At 39.3% G+C, this 27,443-nt stretch overlaps 1 protein-coding gene across 1 annotated transcript in view; it reads right to left on the bottom strand.

Annotated features, from left to right (window-relative positions):
• The window catches only part of LOC140726010 (uncharacterized), a 529,984-nt gene that overhangs the window by 153,622 nt on the left and 348,919 nt on the right, over positions 1-27,443 (bottom strand). The window contains exon 8 of the mRNA XM_073041909.1: positions 14,824-14,938. Within this exon, the coding sequence (XP_072898010.1) occupies positions 14,824-14,938 (115 nt within the window). The remainder of the gene's footprint in view (positions 1-14,823; positions 14,939-27,443) is intronic.

Raw genomic sequence — 27,443 nt, 5'->3', positions numbered from 1 at the left:
CACTTTCCTTAGTGTTAATCAGGCAAACAGAGACAATACCTTTATCCTGCTGCCAAATGTATTTCCCCAAAGGGTAAGCAATTGAAAATTATCAAGGTCATTGCACGTAACCTTTGTAATCAAACAGAACCAGCAAGATATTCTGCAAAACACATCACCGGTGTACACTGCAGCAAAACTCTAAATACAGCAATCTTGATGCTATTATACACAATTCAGATCTACTTCAAATCTTGAACTCATTTTATTACCAAGCTCTGACAATGCTTAAAATGTACTGCCAGATACAAAAAATAGGAGTTAATGAATATCATGAAAGTTTAGCATTTTACTAACATACTCCAACTACTGGTGGGAAAAGTAAACCATTAATTGAGGGTAAGAATTGGGCAGAAACATGAAAATTTCTACAGAAGTAGGTGTCCCAGAAAACAACAGTCTAAAAATGCATGTTAAATTGTTATCTATCAGTTTTCTGCAAGAGTTCTAGGCTCAACCTGCTAGTTGTTGTCTGCCTTGCAAGATTAAACTACCGTAGATTCCGGACTACAGAGCGCACCTGATTAAAAGCCGCTGGCTCTAATTTTAGAAATAAAATCAATTTTTTACTTGTAAAGGCCGCACCGGATTTTCGGCCGCAGGTGTCCCACGTTGTAATATGAGATATTTACACAGAAAGATATTACACGTGAGGATTTTTTAACTTTTAATTAAATCCATATGGTAACAAAAACAAATACATATTGCAAATGCTTTTTTTCGAACCGTGCCCGTAACGCGGCTACTTTTAAATATACGTTGCGTATACTTCTTTACTGAACAACATTCCAATATCTCCTAACGACTGGTAAAAAATATATATACTGCAGCCTACCAGGAAAAGTTATTGATCGCCTTTAACTTAAAAGCAGCGTTTTGGCTCCGCCACTCCCCACCTCCTTTCCGTTTATCGCAAACTGGTATCCCACAAGACGCGGCGAAACCGGGTGTGACGTCATAGCATCCCGCGATGTAGTACAGAAAACAAATATAGTTAAAACTCTTCTAACTTTAACTAGAAAATGAATTACTAAGCGAAAATATTATAAACTAAATAACTGCCATAAAGGCAGCACAATGCTTTTCTTCGAGTGTTTTCCATGTTGATGAGGGTGAGTACAAATGACTGATTTACAATAATTTAATTGTGAAAGTGCGCTTGATTTATCGTACAATTTCATTGGACCTCTGTGAACTACTCATCAATTTTATTGGTCTACTGTTACGAGGCAAAATGTTTACGAGGCGGCATGAAAAAAAATAATGCATTAGCCGCTCCGTATTAAAGGCCGCAAAGTTCAAAGCAGTTCAAAATGTGGGAAAAAAGTAGCGGCTTAAAATCCGGAATCTACGGTAATACAAAGGTCCTGCAATTGTGGAAGGTAGAGAGCAGAAAGTGACTTGGAGAACAGATTGGGGGCTGGAATGAAGAAAAGATAAGTGTGGGTGAAATGCCAGGAAAGGGGATAGGTGGAAGGGTTCAAGAACTATTGTTGAGATTACTGGAGGAAGTAATAGTGAGTAGGTACACTGTCAGGGTTGAGTCACTAAGATGGCTAGTTAAAGGAGGAATTTTGTTTGCACAGACAATGTACGAAGTACCGTAGATTCCGGACTACAGAGCGCACCTGATTAAAAGCCGCTGGCTCTAATTTTAGAAAGAAAATCAATTTTTTACTTGTACAGGCCGCACCGGATTTTCGGCCGCAGGTGTCCCACGTTGTAATATGAGATATTTACACAGAAAGATATTACACGTGAGGATTTTTTAACTTTTAATTAAATCCATATGGTAACATAAACAAATACATATTGCAAATGCTTTTTTTTGAACCGTGCCTGTAACGCGGCTACTTTTAAATATACGTTGCGTATACTTTTTTACTGAACAACATTCCAATATCTCCTAACGACTGGTAAAAAATATATATACTGCAGCCTACCAGGAAAAGTTATTGATCACCTTTAACTTAAAAGCAGCGTTCGCTCAGATCCAATGCCGCTCACCCCCCTCCTTCCCGTTTATCGCAAACTGGCATTTTTCCCACAAGACGCGGCGAAACCGGGTGTGACGTCATAGCATCCCGCGATGTAGTACAGAAAACAAATATAGTTAAAACACTTCTAACTTTAACTAGAAAATGAATTACTAAGCGAAAATATTATAAACTAAATAACTGCCATAAAGGCAGCACAATGCTTTTCTTCGAGTGTTTTCCATGTTGATGAGGGTGAGTACAAATGACTGATTTACAATAATTTAATTGTGAAAGTGCGCTTGATTTATCGTACAATTTCATTGGACCTCTGTGAACTACTCATCAATTTTATTGGTCTACTGTTACGAGGCAAAATGTTTTTGGCGGCATGAAAAAAAATCATGCATTAGCCGCACCGTAGTAAAGGCCGCAGAGTTCAAAGCTGTTCAAAATGTGGGAAAAAAGTAGCGGCTTATAATCCGACATCTACGGTAGTAATGGTAGCCAATGCAAAATTAGTGGGGTAATCAATAAACACAAAATTCAAAAAGGAAACAGAAACTACAGATTATCTGCTAATGGCCCGATTTGTGATGACCTGTTTCAGTGTTTGTTGATTGCAGAATACAAGAGTATCATAGGCATAGAAGAATAATATAAGTGATGTCAAAAGGGCTTCTGCAGGTCAATTTGACATCCCTGCACATGCCCAGCATGCTCTCTGTACTTGACACACGTAAACTTGGAACAATAAACTCTAATTTCCTTAAAGATGGATATAAATTCTTTGAGTGTTTTGTTTTAAAAGAGTTTATCACAGAGCACAAGAACATTCTACTACCTTGTAGAGTTTCTGGGCCTGTGAGATTGTAAATGTTACATTTTTGAAATTTTGTTTGTTTTATCTACAGATTATTTGGGATTTGTATGAAGTAGTTATCATATTATTCTTTTTAATTTTAAGGTACTCATCTTGTTATGACCTCTGCAAGCAGAACGCTAACTCTGTTTCTCTTCCCAGTGTCTTAAAACCTTCTGAGTTTATATGTAGCTAACTGCTGGAAAAAGCATAATTGAAGTTGCTCTGGCAGCTTTCAGGCCCACTCTTCAAATGAATGAATGTATAGTAGTGACTTTATTTTAAGGCATCAACAAACCAAAAATTATTTAAGCTGTTGTCAGCAGCCAGAAGGGGGGAAAAAAAAGCATCGTAAGGTGGCTGCGGTGGAGACCTCTGGAACAAACTCCTGCAAGTTTGGCCATCAGAATTGACGTGGATGAGGCAAACTGGAGACAGGACAACTGTGACGGCTCTGAGAAGATTTACCATCAGAACAGGGTGACTAACTAGCAGGAGGTTGGTGGTTATAGTACTGGGGAAGACTGGTGCCAGTGAGCTCGACTATAGCAGAGGGAGATATTATTGTAGTCAGGATAGATTGGTGGATGAAAGTTTCTTTAAGAGTTGATATTTAAGAGAAATTGAACCAGGGACAGAAATAAAACTTGTGGGAGACCTCTTGGCTGTAATAAAGTCTATCAAGATCAGAATCAGGTTTAACATCACCAGCATGTGTCATGAAATTTGCTGTCCTTGCAGCAGCAGTTCAATGCAATACACAATAATGGGAAAAAAATGTGAATAACAGTAAGTATATATTAGATAATTAATTTAAATAACTTGTTAAAAAATTAAAATTAAATAAACAATAAAAAATGCTTAATTGCAGGGAACATGGTCAACAAAAATAGTTGTGTTGCACAGAATATGAGTAACTAATGAAATACATCTTTTTCATGCTCCTCCTAGTAAAATTAAATTCAGTATTTTACTGGGTTGTCAAACTGGATATATTATGAAAGGGAAAGATATACAAAATCAGAAGAAAATTTCATCACCGATGTATTTTGATAGTTGTTAACATAGCTTGTTCTGATTTATGAGCCCAGATAGAGATAACATTAAAGTTAATGTTTTAGGTTGATGATTTTTCATCAGATTCAATGACTTAGGTTATCAACCTGAAATGTTAATTCTGTTTCTCTCTCTCCATCTGACAGCTCAGCATTTGCTGCACGTTCTGTTTCATCGTTCATTTCCTGGTTAAACATCTAGCTCGATAATCACTGAAGATCAATTAAGGTCAATTGAGAGAGCAAAAACTGCAGAAATATTAACAAGTTTTTGGTCAGTTAGGAAAGTTATCTGGGCGACAGGACTTTGGGATAAACTACACCTCACTACCGATCAAAAGATCTTATACCTTGGGGTGACCACATATCTGCGTTATTCTGGGATACTCCTTGAAGGAGGTAGAACGCTCCTGTACTCAGCCCACAAGCAATGTTCCTGAGGTAATGATGTTCCCAGGCTACAATACTTACACCCATGTTACAGAAAATAAACTGTCAAAATTGAGATTGATTGCTGCTACAAAATCTTTGAGTTTGATGTTGCCACTATGCAAGATGTGGAAGCATCCATCTGCAAACTGTGATTTGAAAGGTCTCTTAGCTAAATATTTACACTTCACCACTGGCAACAGGATTATGTGCTAGTCGTGTGAGGCCACACCAAACTTGCAATTAGGCTTTCAAGCAAGCATTTGTCTCCTTACAAGAAGTCTGTTTAAGGAGACAGGTGCAAACTGATCCTCCACACCAATCCAAGGGCTCTGTTAGGAGCTGCAACAGTGAGGTCTTTTTTTTAAAAAGAACAAATTTGACCCTAAATATTTTATTATAAATTCTTCACTCACATTTCTAATTTGTATGTGTGTTGCCTATTCCTGATCTCCAATACAAAAATTTTGCAAGAATATAAGCTTTTTATTTTGTTAAAGCTCCACTCTGTATGTAGTCCTGTAATATGTATGACATTTACTAAAGCTAGTAGTGACATTTCTACAGTTCACCAGACTCATGGCTTTGACCTTCTAACAAAGTAATTTTTTTTACCTTTCCCTCTCAGCAGACTAGATCACTAGGGTTGTTAGTACTGATAATCTGTCATAGAGATTCCTTCATGCACAATTTCACACACAGCTGAAGTTGCAGGTTTATATTTCTCAAAAACTTTAGTTTTTCTCCTTAATTTAACATAATGTTTAGCTTATATTCCTTATTTATCTTTCAATTTAACACCCATACCAAGTGAGTTTTCTTTTAAAGAAGATGTTGAACAACAAAAGGCAAAAGTAAACATTATAGCAATTATCAGTATGTTGGCACTAATAAAATGGGGAAGGGGAAGCTAAAGCAAGGAAATATTATCTACTTACACCAAGATCAAATTACCTGATTTTTTTTCTATGATTAATTAAAATGTAATGCTATTCCTAAAGTCTGTGAAAAATGACTTAACTTTTTTCACTATTTCACTAACATGTAATGAAGCTCAGATGAATTTCACAACATATGAAATTACCCTTTTCACTGTTCATAAAGAGGAAGTTTTCAAAATGACTAAGGGCCCGTGAGATTTTATTAACCACTGTGCTGAAAGGTTGGCACAAATTTATTAGAACTGGAGCTTACAGCAAAATGTTCCTCCAAGTTTAGCTGAATTTGTTTGAGAAAATATTTTCTTGCCTTATTATCCAGTTTATAAGCAGTGATCATTCTACATTTTGCAACTCACTTGTTTGGCTCATCCCACTCCAAAGTACGTATTCTTCACATTTCCCCAATTTTAACCCTGGTTTTATTCTATCCTGTCCTCACCATCTTAACTGCTCCTATCTCAATAATACTCAGAGAGCATCTGATGTCAGTAATCATGACAAAAACAGCAATGCTTCACAAATAAACTCTTCTTGGGCTTCCAGCCGAGTACAGGCATAGATTTTAACCGATGTTTTGTTGACAAACTCTGATATCTTCATCAGGTACGGTGCTGGGCATGTCCAGTCCAGTGGTATTTATACCCCCATTATCCCTCCCTCTTGATTGGATGATCCTCATCCAATTGTTTCCACTGTCCTACCTTGTTTACAATCAAATTCCAGTTCTTATTTACAACAAGACCTTCGTCTTTGTTAAAATCATTTTCCTAAGTTTTATTTCAATGGCTTCCTTCACCAGGTGGTCCCAAAAGCCATTGGTGCGGCACAGTAGTTTTGTGCTGTTGAAGTCAATCCTATGTGTTCTGTTAGTGCTGATTTCTCTGGGTAACCCAAACGGATACACCTCCTATGCTCTTTGATGCGGGTTTCCACCATGTGCCCCGTCTGGCTGATATATGCAGCTCCACATTCACAGGGAATCCTGTAAGTGCCAGCTGTTCTGAATCCATGGTCACCTTTGACCTGCATAAACTGCAATTTGAGCTGCGTTATGGGTTTGTGGATGGTATTAATCTGGTATTTCTTCAGAATCCTGATGATCCTTCCAGAGACCATGGAAATATTGGGAAGACAGCCGGTAGGGACAAACTCCTCCTTGCTGATGGGTTTCCTGCTGTTCATTTTGTGGCCATTCTTTAGGAATGTTGTATGTAATCACCCTATTTCTTTATGGAGACTTTCCAGGATCAAAATAGTTTCCTCATGGTTAATCAAAGTAGAACGGACCACTCTGTGTTGGGAGGTCTGATGGTGGCTGCTGTTGTTGAGGTACAAGTCCGTGTGAGTGGGTTTCCAATAGACGCCACATCTGAGGCTACCGTCAGGTTTCCATCAAATGAGAATATCCAGGACCAGGAGGCAATCATTCATCCCCATCTCCATTGTAAATTGAATATTTGGATGTTTACTGTTCAGATGGTCATGGAACTGTTGGAGAGCCTGGACTCCATGAGGCCACACTACGAAGGTGTCATTGCCATCTGAAGAAGCAATTGGGCGTAAGGTGCTGAACTCAGAGCCCTCGCCTCAATGTCCTCCATATAGAAATTAGCAATAGCTGGTGACAAGGGTGATCCCATGGCCACTCCATCCGTTTGTTCACAGTAGTTCCCCTAATAGAGGAAGTATGTCGATATTAGGATCTCAGGACGGCTGGCGTTTACAAGATTCTCTGTAAATGCGGAGCAGCGTATATCAGCCAGACAGGACACATGGTGGAAATCTGCATCAAAGAGCACAGGAGGTGTATCCATTTGAGTTACCCAGAGAAACTGGCAGTAGCGGAACACTGCATTTGCAATGGCCATAGGAATGACTTCTATGGCTCAAAAAGTACCGTGCAACGCCACTGGCTTTTGGGACCGCCTGGTGAAGGAAGCCAGTGAAATAAAACCAGAGGAAAAGAAATCTAACAAAGAGGAAAATCTCAGTCTAAAGAAGAACTGGAAATCAATTGTTAACAAGGTGGGTCAGTGGAAAACTGATTGGATGAGGACAAACCAAGCAGGATGGTGGGGCGGACGAGGGGGTAAATATACCACTGGACTAGACATATCTAAGCATTATCCCTGATGAAGATGGCAGAGTTTGTCATCGAAACGTCAGTTAAAAACCAATACCCGTACCTGCATGAAGCCCGAGAAGAGTTTATTCATTATACAAACCAAGAAAGCACTAGATCCTTTTTCAGTAACACTTCACAATTAACATACAGAAGAAGTAAGGACAAATCACATTCAATAACCCACTCTTTGGGAGTTCCTTGGATAATGTGTATTACTGAGTTAACTTTAGGCCTAATGATTACACTTCACAAGAAACTGGCCCAGTTCACAATCTATAAAATAAACACATCAAATTTATTTACTCTTTCTATTTTACTCATATAGTATAGTAGGCAAGTGCAACTAAATCCAAACACTCATTTTAAATGCACAATTGCGGAGCTTTAGATTATGCATGGTAAGTAAGTCCGAGATTTAGAAAGAGAGCAAGGCTTGTCGGGACTTCAATCAGAGCTTCAGATCACATGAGCTGTAGCTTGTGGTAAGTGCCAGATTTAACAAGTGAGCAAGACCTGTCAGGACTTTCTGTGGAGCTTGAAATCATTTGCTTTATTTGGCACTTGGCACCATCTTTCTTTACAAATGCAATAAGCATATACAACAGTTCATCTCTGTGCATCAGGAGAACACACATCACAGTACAATAGTCTGTTTTATTATTTCATGCATTATTATTGCAGAGTATTGCACATTGGTAAATTATTATTGTGTATATTATTATTCTGTACTTTACTATTAGTTAATATTATATTTATTATTATTGATTACTATTGCTAACTGTGTTTTTAAAAGTTGCTGCTGTAACAAAATAATTCCCCATTCGGGATCAATACAGTAATTATTATTATTATGGAAGCAGCCATAGGTGTGTGGGTCAGTGTTAGTATGGGGGGCTGAGGCTTTGGTTCAAAGGGCTTTTGCAAGAAGAGGCACTGGTTAAGCTAAGTTTCTGTCTTATTGCATAGTTAGAGCGGTAGGAATGACAGTCAGGATAGTGGAGTGCTCCCCTGGCAGGATGTGGGAAGACAATGTTCCTTCCAATTTCCCCGATGACAACATGTGAACTAAGTGCTTTCAGCTGCACCTTTTTAGAGACCACACTCAGGAACTGGAGGACCTTCAACATATTTGGGAAATGTAGTGTTTGACTGGCAGGAGATACAGGAAGCTAGTTATACCTAAGGTTCAGGACACAGGAAAGGGAAGGGAATGGGGAGCCAGTATAGGGTCCCCCTGTGGCAATTCCCCACAATAACAAGCATATTATTTTGGATACTATAGGGGGCAATCTAGCTGAGGAAACCATGGCAGTCAGGTCTCTGGCACTGAGTCTAGCTCTATAATTCAGCCGGGGGAAGAGATGAGCCGTAGTAATAGGGGATTAATTGGTTAGGGGAACAGACTGGAGGTTCTGTGTATAAGAATGAGATTCCCAGATGCCAGGGTCAGAGACATCTTGGATCCAGTCCCTAGCATCGTTAAGAGGGACTGTGAGCAGCTGGAGGTCATGGTCCGTGTCAGTACTAATGACATAGGCAGGAACGGTGACAACATCCTGCAAAGTGAGCTCACGGAGGTTAATGTGCCAAATTAGCCAGCCGGTGGTGTAGTGTCAATTGCACTGGACTTCAAGGCGAGGAGTCCTAGGTTTGAATCCAGCCGGCTCCTTGCATGCTTTCCTCTGGGCTGGGTTGAGTGTTGAGCTAACAAGTTGGCCTCATAAAAAACAGACAAAAATGCTAAAGAAATGGCAAGGTTGTTGCCCGGTGTGTCACAAGGCGCAAAAAGGAACAACAAGGTGCCAAGTTAAAGGACAGGCCCTCCAGGATGGTGATCTCAGGATTGCTACCCATGCTGTGTTAGAAATAGGAAGATAAGAAGTTGTATATTGCATTTGAAAATAAATGTACTTTGAATAATACTGTTTAACATATGGCTAAGGAGATGATGCAGAAGGGAGTGCTTCAGATTTATGGATCATTAGGCTCTCTTCCAAGGAAGCTCCGACCTGTACAAATGGGACAGTTTGCACCTAAACTTGTAGATTAATTGGTCAATGTAAATTTTCCCTAGAATGTTAGAATCTGGGTGGAGCTACTGGAATGTAGGGAGAATAAAGATTGTTATTTGGTCACAAATAAGAGAAAATCTGCAAGTGCTGGAAATCCAAACAACACACACAAAATGCTGAAGGAACTCAGTAGGCTATGCAGCATCTATGGAGAAGAGCACATTTGACGTTTCGGACCGAGACCCTTCAGGAGATCTTGGCCCAAAATGTCGACTATAATCTTTTCCATAGATGCTGCCTGGCCTGCTGAATTCCTCCAGCACTGTGTGTGTGTTAATTAGCATTTGCTGGTCGGCATGGACTCAGCAGGCAAAAGGCACTGCTTCAGTAATGAATGACTCTATGATTCCCTGGTCTATTGTACAGAGCATAGTCTTTTAAACAGCAATGATAAGATAATTACTTTATGATGTCAATGGGAGATACAAATTTAGCAGTCATTAGGGATGTCTACTACTCTTTCTCAAAGTAATGCCTTTGAATCTATTACCTCCATCTAGAAGTCTCAGTTTGACCTTTAGCTGAAAAACAACACCTCAGAGTGCAGTAGCATCATGAATTGCTTTTTGTGTAAATCTCTGGAATAGGACTTTAACCCAAAAATTCTGACAGGCAGCTAATTGACGAAGCCATAGCTAATAGCTGCAGCAGTGCACATTTTGTGGACTGTTTATGATGCTTTTGCATTTCCTGTGTATATATTTTCCATTTGTTATCTGTCATTCAATCTGCCAGGTCAACCCTATTGATCTTAGTTTTGTATGCAATCAATAACCATGCCTCCACAACTGTCCAGAATAATGAGCCTCACTCTGAATGAAGACATTTTTCATTTCATTTCTAACTACTCTAATTTTGAGACCATAACCCCTACTTTAAGACTCCTCAGCTAGGGGCAGCACTCTCTCCTTAGCTATTTCACTGAACTCTCTAATTTTTCGGTACATTTCCACAATATCACGTTTTCATTATTACTAACCCTAAAGAACTGAGGTCCAGCCTACACATCTCTTTACTAGTGATACACCGACAATCATGGGAAGCAGCCTAGTAGATTTTCAGTGCAGTCTCCCCAATGCAATCATGTCCTTTTTTCACCCTTTTGAGGTAAACTGTAGACATTGCTTCCAGCAATGGTCTTACTAAAGACCTATAAAACTGCAACCCTTGTACATCTTTACCCTTGTACTCAAACGCTCTTGAAAAAAGAATGAAAATACCATTCGTCTTCCTAACAACTTGCTGCACTAGATATTGACTTTCAGTGTTTTATGTACAAGGGCATACAACACCATTTGAACTTCAATACTTCCCAATACTTAACCACTGAAAAATACCAAAAGGTATGCACAAGCACTTCCAAATCCTTGACCCTGAACTATCCAACTAAATGCATTGGCACATGAAGGCACTGACAAGGAGAACACACACCTCTCATTACATCAGTGGCACAGCAGTGGAAACTGCAAGCAGTTTCAGACACCTACGAGTACTCATCTCACACAATCTCTCATGGTCCTATGTAGTCAACAAAGTTCACCAACGCTTCTACTTTCTGAGGAGGCTAACGAGAGCTGGCGTATGTGCATCCACAATCACATCATTCTACAGATGCATAGGCCAAAGCTTCTTAACCAACCATATCATTGGTTGGTATGGAAACTGCACTGTGGTGGACAGAAAGGGTCTACAATGAGTAGTCAGAACTGCCCAGTGCATCACTGGCACCAACCTACCCACCATCCAAGGACATACATACAGAAAGGTGCCAAAAAAGGGCCCGTTTCCTTCATATCCTGCTAATGGACTGTTCGGCCCACTTCGATCACAGAGGAGGCTACGTAGCATTTACGCCACGACTACCAGACTCAAAAACGGTTACTTTCCCCAAGCAGCAAGACTAATCAACACGTCCCCCCACTAACCCATCCCTCCACACTCCCAGCCACCATGACTTTATCATTTCCTGTCAGTCACCTTATGTACAGACACTCCTGTTCCTAACATCTCTCAATGGACATACAATGTACAGAAGCTATCTTACATATTTATAGTTTTTTTTTTATTAATAATATTAGCGGTTTTATCTTTTTGTGTTTTTTTCTTTGTGCTGCAGTGGACCCAGAGTAACAACCATTTTGTTCACCTTTACACTTCTGTACTGGAAATTGCATTAAACAATCTCACATTTAAATATTATGAAGCATAAACCCATCCTTTGTTTTATGCACCAAAGGTGTAATGCAGTAACAAATGCAATGTTGAGGCCCATTTCTGAAATTTGGCTCCATAGAACTTCAGAGTTTTAAATTCAGCTCTGATATATCAGACTCTGATTTTAAACCTCCACTGCCTTGTGGCCATACCCAACCCATGGGGAATGCTTCAGGAATAAACGCTGAGGAAGAAATCCAGAACCGGGGTCCCTAAGGCAATTTGATGTTGTTTACATCTTCACTTTGGCAACATCTGCGACGACACTGCTGCCAAGCTGTATCAGCGCTTGCCCTTCCCTTGGACTACATCAGCGACATAGAGAGGGTGAATCCACTGCATGGGCAACAGCCAGTCCTTCAAATCTTCCCGCCCAGACTTGTGCCCTGGAGAGGACACAGTCCACCAGAGGCGCAAACCCATGATCCCCTGGGATCGATGGTTACCTACTACTCTACTATGACAGACAACTAGTGACTTTACATAGGGGCAGAATAATTCCGTAGCTCAAACCAGGCTAGCATGGTGGAGGAAGAGGAGAAGCCTTATAATTTTGAGAGTTCACAAATGCACATTTTTAGATGTAGATTCCTAGTTGTAGTTTGACACTATTACAAGGATTCAAAGAAGACACGAGCTCTACTCTGCTGCTATTGTCATTTTCAGTTTAATTATTTATCCAATTTTCTGGCTCCAGCAGAGCATTCTAATCAGTTACCACAGGAGTATATTGCAGCACTGTGAATTTCAACCATTCTTTACACCCTCATATATTGCCTGTTTTTTTGTAAAGGTTGCTTGTAGTGATTCCATAATCAATCTGCAACTAGAGACACAATAATATCATTCACTAATGTTGGACTAATTTTGGGAACTAAATAAGGTCTTGAATTACTACACTGCCTCTTTGAGAACTGTCAAACAGGATTCCTGTCAATGTATTGCAACTGAAAGTCAAAGTGGCATGCTTATATACAGAATTTTTCACACAAGGTATGACTTCTATTGCTAATATATACAGTACTAAAGAGACAACAGTTTTTGATTCTGATCTCTGACACAGTGCTGGAAGTGCCATTTTGTACAGTAACGCTGTTAATTATTATCACACAGAGAACAAATAAATATGCTCAAGAGTGATACCATAAGATTCAAGGAATATTTCCCCGACAGAATTTTATATCTACAATAAATGTCTATATACTTTTGTCACTTAAAGAATCATAACTTAAAAATGTGAAGTGACGTGAAATAATTGGATTCATTGAGAAAGAATTGAGAAAAGTATCAATCATATCCATAAATGTCGCTTTTATTGAAGACTCTGATATTAAGTAGGGAATCCTCAAGTATGTATTAGATGTTCCCATTTACCCAATGACTTTACTTTTGACTGGATCTAATTGATGAGAAAAGGCTAACACCTGGGTCAGTTACATCTAAATCTAACACTGCCTGTCAATTGGACGACCGATTCTGCAATCCATTGCCTTCAGTGGGAAACAGTTCCTGCAGACAATACAAGTACACTACTTTAGGTTTCTGCTGATAGATTTATTAGATTAAGATTCTGTGACAATAAACTGCTATCAATGCAGCTCCCAACAGGAAGTACAGCCCTGAAAATTGCCCATTACTACATAAAAAGCTTAAAATAATTTGTGCAGAAATTCTGTAAGAGACTTTAATTGATTTTCAGGCTGTTATGAATTTTAAAAAATTTCCATTTGTTAAATTTCAATGCAAACGACAAGAAATATTTCAAGATTGTTTGAGGATGTAGGAACATGTTTTGAGATTTTTTCCTCCACAATTCAATTAAATTATGGTTAATCTTGTAGCTCAAGTCTATTTTGCATCTGATTCCTATTTCCCTACTTTTAAGTGTCCGGAAATTTACCTGCCTTGGTCATGAATGATTGGGCATTCACACGCAGAGAATTGTGAAGACCAACTACTTGCTGAGTGAAGGATTTTCTCGTCTCAGTCCTGAACAGCCCTTACACAGAAATGATTATCCTAAGCTCCTGGCTCTCTAGCTTAAAAAATACATTCCTCACACCTACCCCTCACTTAGAATCTTACTTTCTAAGCTCAGAACAGTACAAGAAAATCTTACTCAACCTCCTCCTCTCTAATCTGATCAAAAGCTCCTTGGCAAATATATCTTCCCACAAATCCACCTGCAGTACTCTATATTGCTCTTATTAAAGTCATATATAATTTTAGCAAGATTTCCTACTCTTTCTCAATTCCTTTGCAGAGTTTTTGCATCCATTTCACATTGCTATCTAGTTTCATATTATTATCAAACATATTGTTTCCCTTTTCCGCCAAGTCATTAATATAGATTTATTATTTACCCCCAATCCCACAAGCCTTTATTTTTTATGCGGGACCTGAACAAATAGCCGTGAACATTCCAATATACTTATTCATTGGTATCCTTTAATTATTCTGTTAATTGCATCCTTTAGATTTGTCAGGCACAATTTTCCTGCCATGTTGAAATACCCTGCTAGCACATTCCTAATAATAAATTTTGGACTTTTTCTTAAGAGTTCAGAAATTTATCAGACTTGGTCATTTTGGAATTTCCCATTTATTTTTTTATTTTATTGCAGTTAGAACTACAGGCAGTTCTTGACCAATGAGTCATGCCACCCAATTACCTCCATGTGACCAACTAGCCTACTAAGCTGTACACCTTTGGAATGTGGGAGGAAACCAGAGCACCCAGAGGAAACCCAGGTGTTCATGGGGAAAACATAGAAACTCCTTAAGACAGTGGTGGAATTGAACTCAGGTTGCTGTCACTGTAATACCATCGTGCTAACCACTACTCCACCATGCCTCTTACAAGCATTTAGCTCTCTCTTTCACTGGTGACTCTTTCAGAACTCTACAATCTAGGATGTTAGTTCTGCAGTACTGGAACAGGAATAATTCCGAATCAATGTAACTGAAGAAATGTTCTAATGCTACTATTTCAACGTGTAATTTAACATATATGCTCTATTTACAACGTATAGGAGAAAATGCATTATGCACCGGAGAAATCAATGCTTTGAAGCATAAACACGTAAAGAAATAAAACTTCTACGACCTACCTTTGGGTTGACTTTTTCTTTCGATTGACAATTTATCTGTTGAACAAGGGCATTGTCCTTCACATTTGACTGATATCTGCTTCCCTGAAACACAAGCTTGATATTGCAGTTTGCACTATGAGGAAACAAAGTAAGGACAGTCAGTAAAGGATTATTAAATGAGAGACAAACTGTTCACTTAAATACTTCACTGCATACCTTTTTACTACACAGTATCTTCCATAATTACGTAAGCTAATGAAACACACTTCATGTAGTATCAGTACAATAAATATGCAGAGTCTATTTGCAAGTAAGCTAACATCTCTTAGAAATATAGTAACAAATGATGCAGAATTTCCTAACATTTGAGGAATGTCATTTAGGAGTCTTGCAAGATCATCAGTTGAAGCCAATGAACCAGTTACAGTTTTAAATGCATTCTCCTTTCTATGATAAATAATTTATTGACAATACTCAAATTGCCTTTTATTAAACCGCTACTAGTTGTGACCTTTTGTACCAGCAGTACTGTTAGAATTAAATGCTCTTTTGCATTACAAAATCATCTGAAATTCCAAAGATTCCCACTTATCTGTTTTTACTTCAGACCAGATTCTATATTCCAGAGAACACAAGGATGTCATTCATCAGTCTAAAATACCTTTGCAGAAAGACCTCATTCTCCCATCTGTTGATCTTTTCCATAACTCTACAATGTTTTTCCCACGTTACTTTCTATATATAAACCCCTCCAACCCAAGAAGGCCCAAGATATCTGACTGACTCTAAATGCAGCTTTTAAGTATTTCAGTCAATCATTTCTGATTCTATCTTAATTTTCCTCCCCAAACTGCTATCAACCTCTTCTTTAAGATTCAAGATTGTTTATTGTCATTTTTCAGTACACAAGTGCAAAGAACAAAATGATTGTTATTCCAGATCTGATGCGGCATAAAATAAACATAAAAATTCACAATAAAAATAAATATAAATGCAATTCTATAAAATAGGCTGTACAACTGGTGAGAATGGCCATCTATAAATAAGATTAGCTTATATAGACTGATTGCATGTACATAAAGTGATGTTCTAAACACAAGGTGACTCTGACAGGAGGAAATTAACAGGCGAGAAAATGAATCTAGGCAAAAGGAGCTTTTCTGGGTAGCAGTAGGGCTTATGCAGCCTGTGGAGATGGGGTGGGTTAATAGGTGAATGTGTTGATCACCTGATGGCTTGGAGGAAGTAAATGTTTTTGAGTCTGGCGGTCCTGGTGTGGATGTTGTGCAGCCTCTTCTCTGATAGGGGTGGGACAAGTAGTCTATAAAGCTATATCCTTCATGATATTGTTGGCCATTTTCTGGCAGCTTTCTGTATATGTGTCCTTGATGGTGGGTAAGCTGGTGCCAGTGATGCATGGAGCAGTTGTATTAGAGCCCTCCTATCTCTCTACCCAAGCTTTTGATCTGTGCCTTGATTTTCCTCTGTGGCATTGTGTCAAATTTTGTTTAATTGCTCTGCTGTGAAATGGTATCAAGCAGTTTTGCTATTTGAAAGGTTTATAAATACAAATTGCTGTTGTATTTAAAGTTATATTTTATCCGCTTCCTCCACCTTTTTAGTTAGAGTCTTCCGGAACATGCACTATGCTTGAAAATGTTTATCTCCATTCCAATTCCTTCATCATTATTTTGAATCACTGTCTCTAGGTTAATTTTGTCTCAGTTTCAATGTACTTATTCATAGTTTCACAAAAACTGTTCAAATGCAGGTGCTCTGTGCATATTTATTTGTACTATTATAGTACTTGAATGATACTTGATGAACTCATTGATACTTAGTGCTTTATTTGAGGTGCGTTCTGCAAAATTTCTATACTACTCCAACATCTTAGTTTCAGATTTAACTTCATTGATTTGGGTAGAATTAGAAAAATTGCAAAACTCATTTATAAACCCAAGAAGCAATCCCTACGAGAAAGGGTATGTAAGAAATGTTGATTTTGGAAAAATTATCCTTCTGTAAGTTTGATCTGTTAGCTGCACATTCACGTTGCATTATCTCTTACTCTCTCCATTTACAATTCAATTAGCATTTAGCCCTTGTCAAAGAATGTTAAAAATCTTCTTCCAGTTTAGTTTTCAATATATGTCAATGGTCTTGGCTTTCCCTATTTTTACAACTTCCTCTAGTCCTGCAATTCTTTAATATATAGCCTGGAAATTTTTCATTATCATTGGCAGTCATGCTGTCTGTCAGCTACCGTTGTCCTCAATTCTGTAATTCTGCACCTGAGCTTGTTGCCCCCACCTCCCCACCCCCAGAATTTCTTCCTTAAAACTTTACTCTCGCATGTCCTAGTTTTAATTTTGTTTTACAATTGCTCCTCTGAGTGCCATTACATCTTTAACAATACTGAAGGCACCATTAGGACCATGTACTATAACTTACAGTTTAATTTTATACTCAGCTCTTTTGTTATCTTTTCAACACTGTACCACTTTCACTCTTGGAATATACCCAGTGAACATGAACCTGCTTTTGTGCCCATATTCTTAAGGTTGGTAATGAAACAATCTACAAACTGTGTTCTTTCTGTGTCAAAAACAAGATACATCTGTAGCAAACTGCTGCACTTCGGTTAATTTTAGTAGTGAACTTTGAATTCAAGAATCTAATGCAAGCTCAAATGTAGGTTAAAATTTACTGCTTCTACCTCTTTTAACATTTGCTGTGAATAAACCTGATGAGATATAAATCAAGTGAAACCGTTGTAATAATGTGTTCTAAGTAGTTGTTCAGTTGACCAATGTTTGGACAATGAAGCTACATGCTACACTTTGCTCTGACCTTCAATAGATGTTATGGGTTCCTGTTAATCTGAACAATTGAACCACTTGTGTGTTCCATAAATAACTGAAAATCTGTTAAACAGTGAACGTGTGACCCTGAGAAAATAATTTACAAGCTGTACAAAATGCTTGTATGATTGGCTAGGGCCTTGTCCTTATTCAAGAAATTCTCCTCTTCTCTACAGTGTTTTGTCCTGATCATCATCGGTTTAGTTAATTTGATGTTCTACTTCAAATGAGTCTGTGAAAATACTGTGTAATAAATTTCATCTTTTGCAGTCTAGGCTTTATTTTGAGAAAGTTTTCACAGGGCACTCAGTTGAGAAAATATTAAAATAGAATATTCATGTCTTTAAGCCTGAAACATTTCTTTATATAGTTCTTGATACTGGTCTTAAAATATTGGAATTTACCGCACAGTCTACTAACTCAATTGAAATGTTATACTAAAATTAGTGCTTGAATGATTAAGGTTGACTCTGATCCCGCTACACTTAACATGATCAGACATTCTAATGAAAACAACTGTTCTGAGGTTGAATGATAATAAGGAAAGTTGATTTGAAATGATATTTCACTTCAATGAATGCTAATACGTTTCATATCCATCATGTTTTACAATGCTTGGCATAACCAGTACTCTTACCATATTACAATTAAAGCAAATGCAGACTTGTACACAACAATACAATGGCTTTGTCAACCTTTTAAAAAATATATATAATCCATAATTAATTCCTGAAGATGAAACTACATTCTAGCTGCTGGGGTCAATGTTAAATTGTACACTCATTAGGAACAACATATCAAATAATTTAATAACTGATGGCTTGGTTCCATGGTACAATTCTTGCCTATTTAAAAATTACTTCTCATTATGCCGCTGGCATTTAGGGCAGCAATAAAGATTCTCCATCTCTGGCAGTGTTCAGGGCTTACATTATTGTGTCTGTAGCTTCCTCACAGTTTTCTCTACTATCAGACATGCAAGTCACGGGTGAAGACTCAGGAACACCATCACACTCAGATGTAGAAAGATTTTTCATTGCTGGTTCTGTAACAATTTTTTTTAACCGGTCAGGGTTGTTAGCCCTGAGCTGAACCACCAAACCTGGAGGACCAACTGACTACTGTGTCTGTCCTCTACCCTTTGACCTGTATGGCATAGGTGACCCTACCAAAACCCAAAGCATAAAGCCCTGACTCCAGCCAACACAGCTCTCTGGGTCAACTGCGACAAGGCTAAGGTTCTCTTGGACGAAGCCTTGCTTTGGAAACAAAAATTACTGGCACATAGCCATTTCAAGAAGCTTATAGCTCAGTTGAACATTGAGGAATTATGTTCTTGGGAGTTATTCCCTACCATATATTGAGCTAAATCCTTCTGCCTGTTGAAGTACTATTCAGAAGAGCCCTGATATTGTGGTTAACATTTACTCCGAAGCAATACATTTAAACAAGGATGTTAACAAATTATTCATAATCTCCCTCCCTGGAAAATGCCAGTCAGTCAGTATCTATATTTAAGCAAATTGTGGCCTGCAAGATACTTTGTTGTGTCCTAAAAGCATGAGACTTCTTTCATTTCCAGAAGAAGATGGCACCAGTGAACAATGCTACCAAGGGCAGCAACCTCAAGATGGGTCACGGGGAAACTTCTTTTAAGTCCTTTTCTTAATTCAGATGTGGATCTACTACTGTTGGAGCCTGTTAGCTACATTCTGGCAGTGTGTTTTTGGGTTATCTGGCGCTCTTCGAAAAGTACTATGAGGCTGCAAGCAAAGTGTATGGCATGAAGGCCAGGAAGCCAGAAGACCCATAATCAACTCCATCTCTCACTAGTTCTTAAGACCTTTGCAGTTCCCTCCTCATGTCAGACACGTACTTCAGGTAAGTCTTCTGTGGTAGATTTTCTCTGCCTGTCTCAAAACAGAGGTCAACGGGCAATCTCGCTTTGTGCCCAAACATCAGATAATATGGCGAATACCCCGTAGTTTCATTCTGTTTACAGTTGTAGTGGTGCACCAGATGCCCAAAATGTTGACTCCACTAGTTCTTCCTACTCATCTTGAAGGTTCCGAGCACGTCTAGCAAGATCTGATTGAACCTGTCGGCCTGGCGATCACCCTAAGTGTGATAAGGTGTAGTCCATGACTTCTCGACTCCAAGCATGCTCAGTAACTCATGTATTAGCCAACTCTCAAAATCCCTTCACTGACTGCTATGTATCCACCTGGGGAGGCTATAATGAACAAAATACTTTTCCCATAACACTTTGGCCATGGTGGACACCCTCTGATCCTTTGTAGGGAAGGCTTATGCATATCTGGTGTAGTGATCCATAATAACCAAAACATTTGCCATGTTGCTGGCATCTGGCCCTACGATACATCCATACACACAAGATCAACTGGCCTCACACTCTGCAAATGCTTCTCCCTTTCTTTCCCAAAGGAGGGTAACCACACAAAAGCTGATTCAAAGGGTGACTCACTTTACAGTAGTCCTTCATGAACCTCAGATAGTACTCACAGATTCCAAGGAACGAACGCAAGCTGTTCACACTCTGGTGCTTTAGCCATGTGGTCACCACCTCTATCTTAGACAGATCCGTAGCTACTCCATCTATAAGACTATGTGCCCAACACAGTTGACAGATGTTTTGCAGAACTGGCCCTTGCCCAGCACTTCAATTTTCAGGCATCCCAGCACCTTCAGTAGCCTTGCTTCATGTTCCTGAACACTATGAGATCGTCCAGGTACACCAGTTCATATCCCATACAGTTTTCTCCATGACATGCTGGAAAGTAGCCGGGGCTCCTGATATACCAAGGATATCCTTTCAAACAGGAAGAATCCAAGTGGTCATATGAATGCCATCTTCTCTTTGTCAGCTTCACTCATGGGTATCTGTTAATACCCACTCCAAGTCCAGCTCACTAAACCACTTCAGGCGTGCCAACGTGACCTCAATTCTCAGGACCGTTTACTGGTCGGGGACTGTACGCTTGTTCAGAGTCCGATAGTCCACACACATCCGTTCCTTCTTCCCATTCTTCTTCCTGACCACCACTATTGGGGACGCATAGGGGCTCCCGGACTCAGTGAATGATTGCAATTTCCTTCAGCTTACGCAGATGGGCTGAGCATCCTCCACCTCTGTGGGTTACCAGTCAACATGACCTTTCTCTGAACAGGGTGCCCTCTGTCACCCGGATGGTGTGGCGAGTGCTTTTGGAACAACCCAGATCAAACTAGTCAGTAGAAAAGACACCTTCCAGCTTCAACATCGTCTTCATCAACTTCCAACCTCCAGGTACCGGGGAGTCCTTAAGGTTGAATGACTTGGCTGTCAACTTCCCAATTTTCCAGAGGGCTTTTCCCCAGCTTGTCTCACAGGGACACCAGAAAGATCCTCAGTAGATCACCGATCCTTAGTAGACTCCTGCACTTTGCTCCATCGAATCACGGTCCCCAACGGGTTGAATCCTACAACTGCTCTCTCCACCGTCTTCTCACTTCACTGGTTAGGAGAAAAGACAGGAGGTTCCATGCACGAGAACTAGAATCACTGGGTGCCAGGGTCACAGACATCTTGGATCGAGTCCACAGAAATGTTATGTGGGAGGGTGAACAGCCAGAGGTTGTGGTCCACATCAGTACCAATGACATTGATAGGAAGAGTGAAGAATTTCTGCAAGATGAGTTCAGTGAGTTAGGTGCAAAGTTACAGAGAAAGGACCTTTCGTGTTGTGATCTCAGGATTACTAGCCTTGCCATGGGCTAGTAAGACCAGAAAGAGGAAGATCATACAGTTTGTTACGTGGCTAAGGAGTTGGCGTAGAAGGGAAAGCTTTAGATGTTTGGATCATTGGTCTCTCTTCCAGGGAAGCAGGGACCTGTACAGAAGGGACAGTTTGCACCTCAACTGGAGGGAGACTAATATCCTTGTGAGATGGCTTGCTCGTGTTACATGGTGGGGGGGCGGGGGGTGGAGGGAGTTCACACTAGAGCTATAGGGTAATGGGAACCAGGACACCAGAACAGATAGTGGAGTAGTTATGGGGAAAGATGTTAAGCCTACACACAAAGTCAGGAATTAAAAGAATGTTCTGAGTTGTGTATAGTTCAATGCAAGGAATATTGTAGAAAAGGTGGATGAGCTTAGGGTACGGATCAGTACGTGGAATTATGATATTGTACTTATTAGTGAGACTTGGTTGCAAGAGGGGCAGGACTGGCAGCTCAATGTTCCATGGTTCCATTGTCTGAGACATGATAGAGCAGGAGGGATTGGGGGAAGGAGAGGGGTGTATTACTAATGTCATTGCAGTGCTCAAACAGGACAGGCTGAAGAGCTTGTCTACTGAGGCTATATGGGTGGACCTGAGGAATAGGACCAGATGACCACATTAATTGCATTATACCACAGACCACCCAAACAGTCAGTGGAATTTTGAGGAACAAATTTGTAGAGAGATTGCAGACTGTTGCAAGAAACACAAGGTTGTAATAGTAATTTTAACTTTCCACATATTGACTGGGACTCCCATACTGTAAAACGGATAGAGTTTGTCAAATGTGTTTTAAAAAAAGTTTTCTTTATGTCCAAATAGACGTCCAAACTGGAGAAAGTGTGATAATAGACAGGGTAGGTGACAGAAGTCTGTATAGGGGGACACTTTGCAACCATTATAATGCCATTAATTTAATGATAATTATGGAGGATAGGTCTGGTCCTTGGGTTGAGATTCCAAATTGGATAAACGACAATTTTGATGGTATCAGAAAGGATCTGACAAGTGAAGATTGTCAAAGGTGTACTTGGAAAGTGAGAGGTCTTTAAAAGTGAACTTTTGAGAGTACAGTTTGTATGTTCCTGTCAGAACAAAGGGCAAGGATAACAGATTTAGGGAACCTTACTTTCTGAGAAATATTGAGGCCCCAGTTAAGAAAGAAAACAGGGTTCATAGCAGGTATAGGCAGGCAGGAACAAATGAGGTACTAGAGGAGTACAAGAAATGCAAGAAAACACCTAAGGAGGAAATCAGGAGGGTTAAAGGAAAGCATGAGGTTGCTCCACCAGTCAATGTGAAGGAGAATCCCAAGGCATTCTACATATATAATAAGAGCAAAAGGATAGCATCACACTGCTACGCTACCATGCTGCCTCAGTGTTTCAAGAGATTTGCTAAACTTATTCACTTCCCTAACACAATCAGCCAACAAGCCATTATCCGTAGCTCACTGTCAATAATCTCCAAGGTAACTCTTGTTTTGTAGAGTCCCAAAAGAAGATGAAACAAAAATTCACCCCACACGCAAGAAGGAATGTACTGAGAGTGAGAGAATTCCCAAAATACTTTGACTGGAATAACCAAACTAAAAGTTCCTGTTAACCCTCCTCTCTACTCAAGCAATTCTGCAGCATTTATGAAGCAGGGTTAGTTACTGATCCATAGTGATTTTTTTCTATTTTCCACTAACACAGAGTGTAAAATGATAGTTCAAAGACTCTGAAAACCTTTTCCCTTCAAAGCAGAAGAATATGTATTCAGAAAAGGGAGAATATTCCAGCACAATCCTGACTTTTGCATTATAAATAGTGGAAATATCTTGGGGAGTAAGAAGGTGAATCACTCAATGCAGAATGTCCATTCTAGCCTGCTCTTGGAACCATTACATTTAACAACTACATTTGAGTTTCTAATTGATAACAACAGGCAGTGTATTGAATGTGGGGACTTGGCCACTATAATGTAATTGAATACCAAAGATGAGCAGTCAGATTCATTTTTGGTTTAGGTGCCTATTGCCTGGCACAAATATCACAAGCTGCGTATCAGAGAACACCTGAATGTTGTTTAGATGTTACTGCATACAGGTATGGGCTGCTACCTTTGATGAGGAATAATTAAGGGAATTGTACATTGTGCATTCATCAGCAAACATCTTCTCTTCTGACCTTAGGATAAAAGGAAGGTCACTGATGAAGTAGCAATAACCTATGATATTAGGTCTAGTACAGTACAATACCTTGAACATTTCTTGCAGTGATTACCAAAGGAGGAGCTTAGTAGGATCAATGATGCCTTAACAGCAACTCCTTTGCTTACATCTTCAGAAACAGCTCTATTTCCATCATTAACATCTCTATTTTTCCCTTTCAGTGTTCTTTTGAAGACCCTAGCCCAGAGTTACATGCTGACTATGGTTCTTTGCAGGAATAGGACCCACTCTCAGGGTTTCATGACTGGCCATTATTCAGCACGCCAAGAGCTTCGAGATTTCGTGGCTCTGGAGACTGGCAGATCAAAGGTTGGTGTCCAGGCAGGAGATTGGTGTGTCATGAGAGATAGAAGATCTACGGCTGTGTGCCCAGAGACCTGAGATCTTTGGGCACAGAGCTCAAAAAAAGCAACGCAACGTACTTTTAACACCGTAGTAAACCTGTGAGTTGTTTTTATGTCTTCCCTCTTGCTGTGAAATGGAGACATCTCTTTCTCCCTTATTAGGGAGAGAGAGAAAACCTGCGGTATGTTGAATACTGGGTGAACAAGTAGTCTTTGGAGTTGCTTTGCTCACGCTTGAGTGCTCAGTGGTGGGTGCCGATGCTTTCTTTTTGTACCTTTGAAAGGTTGGGATGATCTACTGTCTTTTTCTGTGGAAGCATTTTCCTATTTCCGTGCATCAAAGGGAGTTACCTAACCTCACCTTTGGAATTCAACTCTTTGATCCATGGGTGTGATGGGTTTGAAGCCTGTAATCCTGGTGAGATCCAAACTGTACATTGCTGAATCAAATATACTGGACAACAATTTTTTTTTTAAAAAAAATTCTCTTTCAATATTTCTGTTAATATTATATAAATTGCATGGATATAAATATAAAGTTCATAAGGATACAAGTAATACGAATTACATTACATTTAAATCACAGTAATATGATCACAGCATCCCATATTCCAAATCAATCATGTAGAAAAAAAATAGAATTACGAAATGAAATAAAGTAGAATGATTGTATTTTATTGAAGAAAAATCTACCCCCCACTACCAAAATGAGTTGGTTGGTGAAAAAGAAGAGAAAAAAATACCTTACCTTATAATATTATAATAATGATGGCTCAGAACCATATTTCAGTAACAATTCAAAGATTATGAAAATAACTCAGAAAGGGACAAGCTATTTTTAAAAAGTGTTGCTTTCTCAGCAATTTTTGTTGTTTATGATAGACTGCCTGAAGCTGAACAGAAATATAATTTCAGACTACTTGTATCATGTAGAAATTTGGAGAATCAAGAAATTTTGAGAAATATGGTGTATTCCCACATCACTTTGTTTATTTGAGGAGCTCTTGCAGTTAGCACTTTGGCTGCAGTTATGGTCTAGATGTATTTGCATACTAAGTGCTTAATTAGCTAACTAATCAGAAAATGTCTTGTGAAAATTAATCTATTAATGTTTCAATATAATTTTGTTCGTATCATTTTATCACACTGGTTAGTGGATTGTTGCATTCAAAATGTAACATTTTTGCAAAAAAATATAATTTTCACATGAATTAGTAACACTGGCAGTTACCAATACTTTTTACAGGAGAAATAAATGAATGATTACAGTTCATACTGTTCCATTATGTTGCTACAAAAGAAAGATAAATCACTTATGAAGATAAATCTGCTGGTTAGATTGCTCGACCTCGGCTTGCTGAGGGAATCTGGCCTGTAGTCCTCGGAGTCGCCTGATGCCGGTGGCCAGAGGTGGGGACAGTGTAAGCAGTGTGTGAGGAAGTGGAAGCGAGATGAGTGGGCAGGAGTCCATGCCAGGAAAAAAGCAAGCCCTAGCCGGCCAGCTCTCCCGTCCATTCTGCTCTCCAATGGACATTAACTTGAACTACATCTGTGGCAACGAAATACTCGGTGAGAGTACAGAAATGGATGGAATCCCAGATGCCACCATTCAGCTGTTTATTTATATAACAGATTTTCCCCCAAGCCATCAGACTACCAACCTACTGCCCTCTGCTGTGCCTATTGTCTTGTTTATTATTTATTGTAATGCCTGCACTGTTCTGTGCACTTTATGCAGTCCTGGGTAGGTCTGTAGCCTTGTGTAGTTTTTTTCTGTGTTTTTTTTTAACGTAGTTCAGTGTAGTTTTTGTATTGTTCATGTAGCACCATGGTCCTGAAAAATGTCTCGTTTTTACTGTGTACTGTACCAGCAGTTATGGTCGAAATAACAATAAAAAGTGACTTGACTTGCATTCATCTTCAGACTCAGTGAATCTATTTTAATATCTAGGGAGCAGACATTGGCCAGGAAATCAGATGACACTGCCAGCCCAGTCGTGTTAGCTCTGACCCTAGCTAGTGCCCCTGGCTCTCTTTCCACATTTCTACTTCCTCTTGCATCTCTTGTGCCTGCTGTTTCCTCAGCTGAGCCACCTAGTCCAGGTCACTGTTGCTTGATCTGCTGCCTGTAGAATCCTTAGTCCATTGAGCACTGCTAATGACTCTGCTTAAAAGTATTTTTGTCCAAGATTTCAGCAGTGCTGTATTCATGGAGCTTTGGTTGACTGAAATTCCTGACTGAAAACCTTGAAACACTATCTAAAACCGTTACTGGGAGCAGGAGAAGCTGCTGTGTTTCTGCAAGCCACCATTTTTCAATGCCCATGAAATGGAGTTTCACAACTGATCCCAAACAGGTATCCTTTAGGTAACCTAATGCAGAATTTATGTGGACGAACAGTGCAGAGGACAGAGTTGCTGCTTCACATCTCTGCCTATCTAAGGTCAGTCGTGATTTTCAGTGGGATATGCACAATCGCCCAGACAGCAAGTGTATTTCCTCCCACATCCCAATGGCATGCCAGTTGGTAGAATAACTGGAAATTTTAAATTGCCCCTAGTTGTAGGATCTGTGGGACGGGGTATGCTGGTGTGAGCAGTTGATGAGTACTCAAGGAGTGTAAAGTACAATCAGTACCAACTGGTTGCTAAATGGTTAATGTGCATTCAGAAGGTCAAAGGCCTGTCGAGGAATGACACAGCCCACCTGACTATACTAAACATCAAGTATCTATCTATAGTAATTCCATGCAATATTCTATATGAGATCTCAAAAAACATTTAATGAGGCTGTACGATAACACCCCAGTTTCATATTCTGAACTCATGATAATGAAGACTAGCATCCGGTGTGTCTTATTTATCACCTTTTTTACCTGTGCTGCCAACATTAGATCATTCAAAGATCTTTGGATTTGTACACCAAGTTCTCTCTGTTCTTCCTTATTCCCCAGGGTCCTGCAATTCATTATGTATGTGCTACCCCTATTTTACTTCAAAAATAGTGCACCAGTTTGTACTTACCACAACATTGCCATTGAGCTCAAACTTTACTCATGGGAAACAAAAAACAATCGTCCAACTAACCAAGGGAGATATGGATATTCCATGCAGAGAAGGGAAATTTATAAAAATTACACTGCCTGAAACTACCTACTCACATGTGGGGCTAAGGGGCCTTCTAAACATAACATTATGGTTACTGATCTAGATTTAATTCAGCTATACAAAAGGGGGAGCATGAACAACAAGGTCAATTTGGAAAAGATTTAATTTTCATAATCATCATAAATGCCTAAATCAAGAAATAGTCTTTTTCAAAATTAGCTAATGAAATACTTGAATATACCACAGTAGTTATAACACTGAAGGAATAATAAGCCAACCAGAATTATGGAGGCATGCAAGGTCATGTTTCTGAAAACATATTTCT

The sequence above is a fragment of the Hemitrygon akajei genome, chromosome 4 (assembly GCF_048418815.1).
Source record: "Hemitrygon akajei chromosome 4, sHemAka1.3, whole genome shotgun sequence".
In the NCBI taxonomy this organism is placed as follows: Eukaryota; Metazoa; Chordata; class Chondrichthyes; order Myliobatiformes; family Dasyatidae; genus Hemitrygon; species Hemitrygon akajei.
This window is presented reverse-complemented; position numbering and strand designations above follow the sequence as displayed.